The sequence below is a fragment of the Euprymna scolopes genome, chromosome 25, assembly GCF_053919585.1.
Source record: "Euprymna scolopes isolate OS-2025 chromosome 25, ASM5391958v1, whole genome shotgun sequence".
Taxonomy (NCBI): Eukaryota; Metazoa; Mollusca; class Cephalopoda; order Sepiida; family Sepiolidae; genus Euprymna; species Euprymna scolopes.
This window is the reverse complement of record NC_136506.1, coordinates 75,363,373-75,376,852: the sequence shown is the minus strand read 5'-3', so window position 1 is coordinate 75,376,852 and position 13,480 is coordinate 75,363,373. Positions and strand designations below refer to the sequence as shown.

Genomic DNA, 13,480 nt, shown 5'->3' with positions numbered 1-13,480 from the left:
TTAGGTTTTGTCTGCTGTGCTTCATACTACTTTTTTATGTATCTTAACAAATTTTGAAAACAATCTTTGATTTAATTCATTGAAGTTAGACTATTCTTATTGAGCAGTCTATATTTTTGTATGTTATTTCCAGACATGCAGTGTCAACGTGAGTTTTATTTTTAAAAAATTCTGTCGTCAGGGTTTATATATCACTCGTTTCTGGTTATTTCTTATTTCTACTAAACCTAGATGCAGTGATTAGACACATTAACAGGCATACCTTAGACTGATCCTAGTCTGAAGACCAAAAAAAATAAAAAAATAAAATAATTTTAAATGGAGATATTTTGAGTGGAGTAAATGTGGTATTGTGGCGACTGTCAAATACTGAAAGGAACAATGCTTGAACCAATGAATCAAAATGTATTTTGTTAAGAGTAGGATAGACAAAGACTGATTAATGACCCCCTCACACACTCATACTTTCTACAGCTTTTTGTCTAATTTAACAAAACTGGTACTTATAAAAGTAAGGACCCTGCTACTGTCAGAATTTTCCAGGCATTTTACATAAAATACCGGAAGGTGCTGAACCGCCAAGCCAATGAAATCACAAGGGGGGGGGGGGGGGGATCATGCAAAAATTAAAAAAAAAAAAAAATGTTTGTTAATGATTTATTAAAAAATATAACAAATATTCATCAAAAACATTAAAAAATCAAATAAACATTTTTAATTTGCTATCAGTTGTTTTTCAAAAAATAAATATTTGTGAAACTTGCTTTACAATGAGTGTTTTTATTTGAATTTTAAGTTTCTAAAAGTTTTGTAAAAGTTATCCAATAATTATTCATTGTATTTTCTTTGTGATAACAAAAAGAATATGGTTTTCATTTTTTTTTTTTAAAGTGAGCATCAAGTTTATTTTCACAGCCCCATAATTCTTGCTTCCCTTATTTTATCCTTTAGTCCTCGCATTCCATGACCTATGTTTCTGACAAAGGATTGCTGTTTTCTGGATCAGAATCCATTCATCTAAAACACTTATCGTTGGCAAGTTTTTGACCTTTAAATAGTATTTTTTAATTCCTTACATCAAGATGCTTCATGCCTTATCTGGAGTGATTCCATTTTAAAGAGGGAGGGGGGCGTTTATGAGAGAGAGAAAAATCACGGAACTTTAATTCAGCACTGTTTGGGGTTTTACATAAACTGCCTGGAAAATTCCTACAATAGCCTGGTCTTTATTCTTCACAAGTAACAAAAATTAATGCTTTTACATGCATTTTTTGTATTTAAAACTTATAAAATCTAAAATTATATGCAATTAATTGAATTCTCTTCATCTCATGAGTTCAATCACTGGAGATTTTAATTGAAAGAGACAAAAATACCAATGAAAAGTGATTGATGAAAATAAGAATTTCAATTTAAAATTTTTAGAGAAAAATTGATCAAAGCTTAAACTTTGAGGAAAACAGAAACCAAATATGAGTCTGATTTCATTTAATATTGTTATTGCAAAAGTATTTTTCAATGTATATTTATGAAACTATCTTCAGAAATGATGAGTAGAAAAATTTTCAATGAATTAAAAATAAAAAATTCTTTATCATTCTGATAAAATGAGTTTAAATTTTTTTTAAATACAAACCATTTGGTTCTTGTTTAGAATTCTCCCTATATTAAAAAATAAAGAATGATCTGTATTATGTATGTATCCATGACTAAATAAAAATATATTCCAAAAATCACGTAGATTGATTCAGTTTTATTTTTAAATAAGGAAATTAAATTTTATGAATAATGAAGTAGTGACAGTCTTGCTCATCATTTTGAAAAGTTTTTACAAATTGTCATTGATCGATTTCAAGTTTGCTTTAGTACTTTACAGTATTGTATTTTCAAAATTAAATATTCTTTTGTTTAAAACGCCTTAAAAATTATTTTCTAATTCTATGTATCTTGCAATTATTATAGCATATCAGATATATATATTTTTTCAAACTTGTCTTTTCAGCTGCTCCATCACCCCGAATATCAGTTCCTCATGCAGATACCTCACCTCAACAATCTTTAAAATCACCTACACCAAGTACAGATAGCTCTCACCTCCCTCCAGTAAATTTGAATCCACCTCCACATGAAGAAGAATCAGGGAAAGAAAGTCCCCGATCAGAAAGAAGTGTCAAAACTGAGTGAGTATTTCAAGCTTTCCCCCCCCCCCCTCTCAATTTTTTTATTTTGTTATAGCTAGGGATGGGACATCCTCTATCTTATACATTCAAACTAAGATCTTTTTAAGATTTTAACCATTCGTTCAAGTGCAATTATTTGTATATCTTGCACTTGGTTCACCAGGTATATATTTGCCAGGTAGTTTTGAAATTCTTTTTCACAAATCCAGTTGCTCCTATAATTATTAGAAAATTGGAGAACTTCCTAAGATTCCAGTTTTTCTCTTTCCCTTCAACTCTGTTTAACCAGGCGTCATTGGGGACACTAACTACCAAAATCTCTTTTTTGTAAAATTTTTTTTATCGGAACGAAGGCAAGGGATATAATCCACTTATTTGTTGGTCATAACAGAATTGTGTCCCCTTATTCGTTAGATTTTCTTTTTTCTCCAGTTTTTTTTTTTTTTTTTTTTTTTTTTTTTTTTTTTTTTTACAGATTTTAAAAGGAAAAACTCAATGTCACTATTAGACAAGATTTGTAAATGACTAATAATAGACTACAAACATCATTAGTAAAACTGAAAAAAAAAAAAAACAAAGAACACATTTCTTTGATATGCAAGGATTATCTTTTGTAGGAAATCAATAAAATAAATCTATGCATGTTTCCTGAATGAATTTCCATTCATGTATTTTGCATTTGGAAAGTAAACAATATTTCAGTATTGTTTACCAAGAAAACACTTAGATTGATCAGACTACTGCGACAACCATATAAAATGATATAATGATCCATATCACAGCAATACTCTTCCATAAAAATAAATATTTTCAGTTATCTATATTGTAGAAAACATAAGTAACATTATAATGCAATACAATTTCTCTTACTCTTACAAGCCTTTTTTTTTTTTTTTTTAAATTTTTTTTTTTTTTTAATAGCTCAATTGATAGGGCACCAAAATAGTCACCGACTAGTTCTAGAGTGACAATGATAAGGAAAACAAATGCAAGCACTGAAAGAGACTCCATGAGAGACAAGTTTTTTTTGCTTTAAAACAGAGAAAGAAGAACCAAACCTTTTAAAAAAAAAAAAAAAAAAAAAAAAAAAAAAAAAAAATCACTCAAGGCCTTGGGTGATTTTTTTTTTTTTTTTTTTTTTTTTTTTTTCTCTCTTCTTCTAGGGAGGGATATATTAGGCCTGTTTTTTTTTTTTTTTTTTTTTTTTTTTTTTTCCTTCTTTCAATACCCAGATGAATAAATTGGTCATAACAGTTGATTAATGTTTCATGTATTTTCATTGGTATTTTGTAAATAGAAGTTAACAGTATGATTAAGTGTGTTTAAAGGTGGGGGGGGGGTCAGTCTTGTCTTATAGTAAGGGGGGGTAAAAGAAAACGTGCATATGTGTAAACCTTTGAAGGCGTGTGTAGTGCAATTGCTATCTGATCTAAGGAAAGTTGGCAATGAAAAGTAACTTTAAATATAATATAAAATTCTTTTTATTATTATCATTATTAATTATTATTCGGCAATACCATAATGTAATTAATTAGCAAAAATTAGTAATTTTGTGTATTGTAAGTTAGTGTTTAATGAAAAAATTCATATGGGAGGTGTCGAGGGAGTGATAAAATCGATAGAACATTGTATATTTTGAAACATACTATTTTTGACACAACTGAATTTTTCTTTTTCTTTTGTTTTGCAATTTGTGTTGTTGGCTGTTGGCTTAAATTTTGGAAGTCGGTTTCAAGTTTTGTGTAATTTTTATTTTGGATATGTCTTAAAGTAGGTTAATATGATCAGTTTTGGTGGGGGGGTGTAGGAAACACGGTTAAATGATGCTGCAATTGTTTGTACATGGTCATCATTTTTATGTGATGAGAGGAAAACTCCTGCTTCATCTCACTTTTGTACTGATTTGTTCACACACTGATCATAATATGCCCTTTATGGGTGACTCCCAAAATGTGGAGCTGGGAGTGTAGACCGGGTGTGACAGGTCTATGTAGAGATCTTCTCCAAAACATCATGCTTTAAGTTGCACTAATTACTTGATGGGGATGTAAGTCCAAGAAGGAAAATTCATAAAAAAAAGTTCACATTCACCAAAATACAGGGGTATGTTGAGTTATGTCCCTTGCTCTGTGTGTTCTTTTTCATAACTATTTCATTTTCATTATTGACAAAACCATACATTTTCTTAATTGCAATCCTGACAGGGCATTGTATTAAGCAGGCTTTCAATTGAATATGTGTATTTCATGCACATTTACTTTAAATAGAGAATTTAAGAAAACAAATACTACTATCAAACTGTTTAAATAATGACTCACTGAGTAGAGAGGGGAGTATGACCTTAAAACTACACTTAAAAAAGCATTTGCAAATTTATTCAATGACTATTCATTCCACACTCTTCAGCATAAAATTACCCTCACACAATGTGTGTCATGAAATAATCGAATCAATTTTCACAAAAATTCAGTTTTTGTGACCGGTTTATGCATTTGATGCAGTTAAATTTATAAAGATTTTTTTCTTTAAATCATTGAAATTTTTTTTTTGGAGACTTGTAAATTTAAAAGACAAAAAAAAAAATCTTATTTTTTCTCCATTACATACTTTCATTTTTATATAAAAACATTCCCCCCTCTTTTTTTTTTTTATTTTAGAAGTCCTACTCCAAGCAGCAGCAGTTCTAAGGACCTTGCTGTCCAGCCTGGTACACTTTCTGCCGTTTCTGAAAAGAAAGAATCTTCTGTTGAACTACCACCTTCACTTAGTAATTACTGTAATGATAAATTGACAGCCCACGTGCAAGGCTGGCAGACCGAACATGCAGAGCGACAGGTAAATCAAACTTGCAGTTGGCATTATAATTAAACAAATCCATCAGTTTTTAATTTAAACAAAATATTCCCTTTAGAATTAGTATTTTTTCAAAGGTGTATATGTCTGTACAGTTTATCAATTCATCCGTAAACCCGAGATTGCACAGAAATTGATCAACGCACTGTTGACACAAATTAGGCATTATTAAAGAATGTCTTCAAACACACACACACACAAACGCACACACACGCTAGCAGGTCATCCTTGTAAAATACACTTAAATATGATATTTTGATTAATGCAGATTTCGTATTACGTTATATTGGACCCAATATATAGTAATGATTTAAAAAGTTTGAAAAAAAAAAATTTGTGCACCACCACTGAGAATTGAAACCAAAATGTTTCGCTTACAATTTACTTTTTTCTTTGACATTAATGCCTGACCTATGAAGACATGTTTGCTGCAAGACTAAAAATTAAAACATTAATCAATAGCTAATAGGTTATGCATGCATATTCGTAATGCTGTTCAACTTTCACCTGGCAAATTTTATTTCTTTAATTGTCACACTATTGCACTGATTTTCCCTGGCTAAAACCCAAATATAAAGTTTTGTATGGGCTTGAATACCCATTATATTAAGTTTCATGTCTGTAGACCAAAAACTAACAGGAGTTTGGAAGGCAAAATTTTTTAAACAAAAATATACAATGCATACATATATATATAAAAAGAGGTTTGTGTTTATTTATAACCTTTCTACACAAATATTACGCAAGTATAAATCATGTAGAACATCTGCATGAATATAATTACATGTAATAGTTAACTAAAGATGATCATCCCATAAGAAAACAAAAACAAAACTAATAGGGAATTAATTAAAATGAATGTTTTAAAGAATATGCAAATTGGCTAGATTTTTTGCAGATGAATGCAAGTCCACACGACATGTTTTTTTTTTTCTTTATAAATAGATAGAAAAAAATAGATGAATATCAATGCACAAAAAACCCAAATTTATAGTTGTATATATATATATATATATATATATATATATATATATATATATATAAACTGGGGGGGGGGTATCCGGCGTTGCTCGGGTGTTTGGAGATGTGTAGGGGGTTGGGGCTGTTTTAATATTATAAAAAAAAAAACACACACAATGTTATAAAAAATTGGAAAACGCAAAACTGCAAACAAATGTAAAAAAGGTATAAAAAAGGTTTAGGTAGGAAGACAGGCTCGAACCTGAAGCATCGAGGCTAAGGCGGAAAAAAAAAAAAATGCCTGACACGTTACGTCTACGCCAAAGAGACACACACTTGAGAACGGATAAAATTAACCCTTTAAAAACAGTTGCAGGTTGTTGAAACTAACGTCAACGTTTTCTAGGTCAAACATGACGTCATTGTCATAGTAGCAGGAGGAGGCCAAGTTTAGGATGAAGGAACACATACACACACACACACACACACACTTTAGCTTTTATATTTATATTTATTTATACGAATATCAAGGAACTGTAAGGGTAGTAGGCCTATAGCACACCTCAGATCCTGTGCTGAAGTGTGGGGACATTACATTTGAATGTAATGTCGTGATTTTTAATCCTATTAAGGTCAAACTCACACAGGAAAAAAGGAGTTCATTTTATTTATATAGAGACAATCATACATAATTAAAAGAAGGCTTATGTTGACATTTTACTGCAGCTAGTTATTATTTTACTATGGGAAGTGTATTTAGAATATTAAATATATATTTATGTTATGGTGACCAGTAATTAAGATTCAGATTTTTAATTGAAAACAAGATACAATGAACGTTGACTCGTGTAACCAGCCCAGCGTGTGTGTGTATGTATACATGATAAAATCATTTCAATTACTTATAATGTACTACTATATTAAAAGATATCAAACCTTTTGTGTGTGCAGGACCTTCCAGTTTTTTTTGTGCTTATTGACTAAATTTTTAATATAAGTGAAAATTTTAGTGGGCTGTTTTATCAATATAATATTCTACAACATTTCATTATCTTTTATACATGTTTAAAAAAAAATAAAGATCATCCGATCGGCAAAGCTGTTGATTGATCATTATTATTATATCACTAATGTTATGAATAGGAGTGTTTGCATATAATTAATCATCATTAATGCCTTGCAAAAGAGTATGCCCCAGGACAAATATATGTGTGTGTAGACATTTTATTTATAAGTAGGCAACACATAGAATGATACAAATCTTATCTATCAGTCTTAGTCCGATATTACTTGCATTCGTCCATTACAACTCTCACAGATAGAAGTAGTATATCTCCATTTTTGTTTAATCGATTTCAAAGTCATCCTTTTGTCGACACCTATCAATGTTTCTGGTCCTGGTCACGCGTCTTCTATATGAGAATTTGCATTAAAAGGGAGGAGGTAACTCCGCCTAAAACAAAAAGAATTAGCTCCCTTTGATCATAGTTCCATCATCCTAATAACTAAAGTAAAAACAATTCTGACTTTACTATTTTCAAATGAATTATTCCAAAATCAGTGTTATTCAATCTACTTAAGAGTATAATTTAAAATACACTTAAAAAAAATGTTTTATTGATTTGAAGAGTATTTAGTTGACAAATTTTTTATATACCATAAAATCATTTCTGCTAAATAATATTGAACCTAACAAATTTATTTCAAAAGGAATATTTTTAACATTAAATTACAGATTGAGGTAGAAAACCCAATTTCCGCTCATTTGAGTTGTAAAATAATTTGAACACTTTTAAAATTGAGAAAATCCAAATTTAATGCACTTATTCATAATGAAAATTAATATTTAGATTTATATATTTCAACTCACAAATTTATTAAATTTACTCTAACCATTAATTGAATAATAATGTTTAAATACTTTTGTCCGAAGTCCGTAAGAAGGTGACACCCTCCAAATGACATAAATGAAAAAAATTATATTTTTATCATTGACATTTTATATAAAATATTTATTTTTTACAATGTTTTATTTTTCTTGATTTTTTTATTTATTTTTTTTTTTTTTATCGGTGGTTTTCTACAATTCTCCCTTTATTGAAAAATCAAAATACAGAAAAATCTTTATGACGTATATACTTGTTACAGAAAGAAAAGATCATATTCCAAAAGTAGGTAAATTCATCAATCATCAGCACAGTATATTGTGGTGTGAATCAAATTTATGAATACATTTATTAGAGAAAATTTGAAAGTTCTTTTAAAAATAAAAACAGACTTCCTTTATTGCCCCCCCCCCTCCTTTTGTTGACTATGAAAAATTGTCTAATAAAAAGATTTAGCGATTCTTTTTTATCATAATTGCGTGTATATATGAACGTTTTAATGTTGCTGTAATGTTATTGGTTTTTATTTTGTGGAATTTTGTTTTGGCAGGCTAACCGATATTGGGAAGGAGGTCTTTCGCTTGGCAGTTTGGAGTGTAGCCAAGTATCTGTGGAATTAAAACGGGCCAGGTCATTAGTTCGGATTGCTGAAATACAGTCAACTTTACATGAACAAAGGTAACACAGACTTATCTAATCACTTTTTCTATGTTTACAATAAACAAGTTATTAAGTGCTAAGCATTTTTGTTTTTCCGACAAAATGTAAATGTGATATGCGCAAAATTTGAAAAATGGATGCATGTTGGAAATGATAAAAATTGAACTTCCATTAAAAACAAACGTTATCGACTTAAGTTTTATGTCAGTTTTAACTAAAAGCAATGTTATCTACTTAAATGCTGCATAAAACCTATACTTTCAGTCCATTGATCCACCATTTTTAAACTGTAACTTAAACAAGGGAAATAATTTGTTTGAATTTCAGTGTAAATATAACTTGAAATTTTCTTTGTAAACTATTTTCATTAATAATTAATTTTCTACTTTATCATTTTTCTTAATTTTTGGATATTTTATTAGTTTCGACATGCTGATAAATTAGATATTGATTTTAATTAAAATTTAATGTTTTGATTTTTGTTCTTATTGCAAACAAGTGGTGAAGTGTTAGTAAATTTTGTTTTAAATGTCAATGAAAGGGAAGAATGTTGTAATATTTAGCATTTTTGCAAAAATTTTCTTAATTTCATAAAAAATCTTATTTTGAAAGTTAAAAAAATGATTCTTTAGAATGAATTATTTTTTATTTTTATTATTTTTTTTTAATTAGAAAACTTTATCGAAGTAAAAGGCTTTGTTCAAGTAATCCGTGTTCATTCAGTTCAAAATGTTTTGGAGAAAGCATACAATTAATAGTATAGGGTTAATAAACACCAAAGAATTTATTATATACTTTTGACAATCATGCAATTGTTAACAACCGAGAAATTGAAAATAAAATAATATACAACAAATAATTTTTATTAAACATATTAAAATTTAATTTTCCACTCACCTGTATTGTTTAAGTTCTAAAATTAAGTATTTAAAAAAAAAAAATGTTTTATTACTTAGCTGAATACAAATTAATCAAAGATGGCGATCAACTATTTTTTTTTATTGTTGTTACAATTGTGAAACCACGTGGTACCCCGTTCAACAATGTCATTACCTGAACATTGTTTCCGCAGTCTTCTTCCCTTCTATCTTCTCTTCTGGCCATGCTGTTGTCTCTCACATTGGGAGCTGTTGAAGGTTTGTGCATGGATTCACAAGAATAAAAATAAAATTAAACGACTCAAAAGGAAGCACACTCTGACACTTTTTGTAAATATTAGTTGCACTCTGGGTGTGACATTATCAAATCTCTACACGTTAAGGTTCATATCTATGTTTTGTCGAGGTCGTCAGTCAATGCCCGCTAGTTTCAATCACTCAAGGTTTTTTCGACTTGGTCCAAGCCATAATCTGCTTTCAACTGTGTTAAGCTTGCAACTATCCAATTCAAAACTGGCCCCAACTGTCGTAAACTAAAGACTGTCCATAAACTGTTCCTACTATCATAAACTGATAGCCACTCCTAAACATGCCAGCAAACAATCTGTAAATATATCTATATCCAAAAAGGAGTTAGCTCCCTTTGATCATAGTTCTATCATCCTATTAGCTAAAGTAAAAAAATTCTGACTTTACCAGTGCGATGTTGATGGTATCACACATTTGTTAGTTATTATTGTATGATTATAATTTTTTTTTATGTGGAGATGGTTGCTAATTTTGATAATTTGATAAAAGAATACTGGGGAGAGGGGTTTACAATACCACTAACTCTAAATCCGGGGATGGTTACCAGTTGGATTATGGTAAAACTTTTTTAACTATCTTTTTAAGCCTGAAATTAGCGATCACCTCAAAAATATCAGAACTTTTGATTCCCTTATTTTCAGTTAAGTGAAAAAGCAAGCGACATAAATTAAAATAACAAAACCTAGAGTTTCAGAACTGGAAGACTATACGAATCGGTAAAAATTAAATTTTAACACATTTAGTAAGAGTTATTTGTCATTTTATTTTCAATTTTTTGGATATTAACTATACTGTATGATTGCTAAACTTTATTACTAGTATCGTTAGAAAATATGAGGTTTTGATGAATGATGTTAAAATGGGTGGAAGAAACTTTGCATTTATTTGTTTAGCTAAGTTGTTTTGACATAGAGCGAAGCAGCATTTTTTTAACCAATTATTTCAATAGATTTTTCAATGTATTTTTTTGAATGTAAGTTTTTTTTTGTAATCGTTTTATTGAAATTATTTTTCTTTATATTTTTCAGGATCTTATTTTTAGCTCATCAGATTAAGGAATTAGAGACCATGAAAAGTCAGCCTCCATCCTATTTGTCGTCAGACTAGCCATCTGCAGGGGTTGGCTCTGCTCTGGCTCTTCGTCTTTCAGTGTGTGCCTGTATTTTCATGAGCATCCATTTTTCTCATTACAACGCCCCCCCCCCATTCACCCCTTCCCCTCTCTCCCTACCCTCTCCACATTACCCACTCACTTTGGAAAAATATATATATATAAATAAAAACATGAAAGGAAAAAATATAACAAAGATGTTTAAATAAAAAAACATAAGGGGGAAAAATAATAAAATCACCAAAAAAAAGAAAAAAAAAAAAAAATGACCACCAAAATCCCAACACATGACTTGTCTTCTCAAACATTGTCACTCATTGCAAATAATGACAAATATGAGAATCTGCTTTATCTTGTACACTTCATTGGCATAAAAAAAAAAAAAACAATTTGTGGTTGAAAACTACAGTATTTCTTGTTAATTTTTGAAACGGGGGGGAAAAAAATAAAACATTTGTAAGGCCCTCCCCCTCCTATCAATTTTATTTCATCCCTCCCTCTTCTGCCTTCCCTCCTGTCCTATCTGTTCTTGTGTGGCTCTTTATTTTTGTTCTTCTCTCTCTCTCTCTCTCTCTCTCTCTCTCTCTCTCTCTCTCTCTCTCTCTCTCTCTCACACACACACAACAGTTCAATTATAATTTTACTGCCTTAGTCTTAGAATGCAGTTCCAATTATTCCTCTTCTCCTCTCAATTTAATTTTAATGCAAGGCCGCTTGTTTTGAACATGTTCATCTCTTAAGCTCTTCAAGGGTTCGATCCCTTATATGGCACCAATCTGCGTTTCATCCTGTTAAACATTTAATTACTGGGGTCAAATTGTGCTCTTTGTAAAAGAAATCTTGTGGATTGACGGCTTTAATTCTGGTTGGTCACTTTTCAACTAATGGATCGCCTGACAGATTCTTAAAGATTACGTTTCACAATTTTTATTTTGTTTTCATGTAAGTGAAACGCAAACTTTTCTATTTAAGCTTAATTGTTCAGCTTAATTTTAATTTATTTTTAATTTAGTTTTTTTTTTTAGTTGTCTCTTAAGCTGTTTATATGCATATTTCTTATCTTCTTGTTTCAATCTGTTTTAAAAATCTTTTTCATCATTCTGCTGCTACTAACGTAATAATAAAATAATAAAAAGTTTTTCTCCCTATCCAAACCATGTTAATGATCTTTAAAAAAAGCTAATGTGATTCTTCTCTTAGTTCTGAGAAACTATCCTCCCCTGATATTTCATGTTAAAAACACAGCCATTTCCTTCAGATGGGGAGCTATGTTGATTTAGTTTTGTTTAATTTCATTATGCTATTTGAAAGCAATATATATATATATATAATGATATTTAGAACAACAAATAAAAAACAATATGCATTAATTTTAGATAAAGCTTCTGTTTAATAGTTCTGTACTATTTAAACAATTATATTGAAAAGACTTACGTAGTTGGGCATTCCTTTCTTTAGTTTAAGAGCACCACACAACAAAAATACTTGACTTTTGTCCCTTTCAAATTGGCTCTGAGCAAAGTATCTTCTGATAATACATGTTATCTTTTGTGTAATCAGTCAGTGAGAGAAATCCTCCTAGACTGAGGCAACTTTGATTCCTCTCCTCCCCTTTGGAGGTAGCTAGATTTTTCCCCCACATAAAAAACTGACCTTGTGTCTTACTCGGCCCTCAAGGGAAGGCAGATGAATAGTAATTTTCTATTCATCAGTTTAATGGTTTCAAAATCACTTTTGAGTTAATGTGACTATGCTGGCAAACTTTTTTTTTTTTTAAATCTATTTATAACAAACAGGACTACCTGGGAACATACATAAGAAAATACAAGATTGTTAAAAAAAAAAAAAAAAGTGCGTAACATATATGCCTTTTACAATCCCTTTCTTCATTTCTTTTCTCCACTCTCTTCCCCTTCCCTGTTTCTCCACCTCTATCATGTGCAAACTGTTGCAATTGCTTCAATATAATAATAAAAAAAAAAAAAGTTGACCGTTTGACGTAGTTTTGGTGTTCTTTACCAAACAATTACTAGTAGGAAAGGAATTTTTGTTTATTTTATAGCTCTTTACTAATTTGGTGCCTGATGACACCATACAAATGAATATTAAAATATTTATTTTTATACCATAACATATTTGGGGTCATACTGAAAATGATTAGGTAAAATTTCCAAATATATCTTCAGTAATTTTCTAGTTTTAGCTAAACAAAGAAATATGACTTTTCATAATATAATAGAAGTTTACTTAAAATAAACAATTATGTATATATATATATTGTGGCTTTTCACAAATTCTCAAGTGATTTTTAAGTCTTCAAATCAGCAAATAGTATTTTGATTTGAATCTAAATTTAGTCAAACATTAAATAGTATAGTTAGTTCATTTGTATTAAACTAAAGGAGGAAAACGGTAATGCTTGACCTTGCCATGGTCATCTTAAAATACCATTTTATTTTTATTTATCTATATAATTTTTTTTTATTTTTTTTCTAAAGAAAATTTAAATTTATAGGAGGCAATACGAAGCAGAGGTGTAATAGGTAGATAAAAAGATATAGTGGTAGAATGAGCTATGCAAATTTACCTTTATTGATTAATACAGTGTGTATAAAATATATATTTAATGTTTCACCTGTACTG

The 13,480-nt window shown here is 29.7% G+C and overlaps 1 protein-coding gene across 4 annotated transcripts in view; it reads left to right on the top strand.

Annotated features, from left to right (window-relative positions):
• LOC145247443 (WW domain-containing adapter protein with coiled-coil-like) overlaps positions 1 to 12,832 on the top strand; it is a 220,044-nt gene extending 207,212 nt beyond the window's left edge. For all 4 annotated transcript variants that reach the window (XM_080109211.1, XM_080109214.1, XM_080109213.1 and 1 more), the window contains 4 exons: positions 2,003 to 2,180; positions 4,838 to 5,015; positions 8,430 to 8,557; positions 10,755 to 12,832. In XM_080109211.1, coding sequence (XP_079965337.1) covers positions 2,003 to 2,180; positions 4,838 to 5,015; positions 8,430 to 8,557; positions 10,755 to 10,833 — 563 coding nt within the window. In that variant the 3' untranslated portion in view covers positions 10,834 to 12,832. The remainder of the gene's footprint in view (positions 1 to 2,002; positions 2,181 to 4,837; positions 5,016 to 8,429; positions 8,558 to 10,754) is intronic.
• The last annotated feature ends 648 nt before the right edge of the window (positions 12,833 to 13,480 follow it).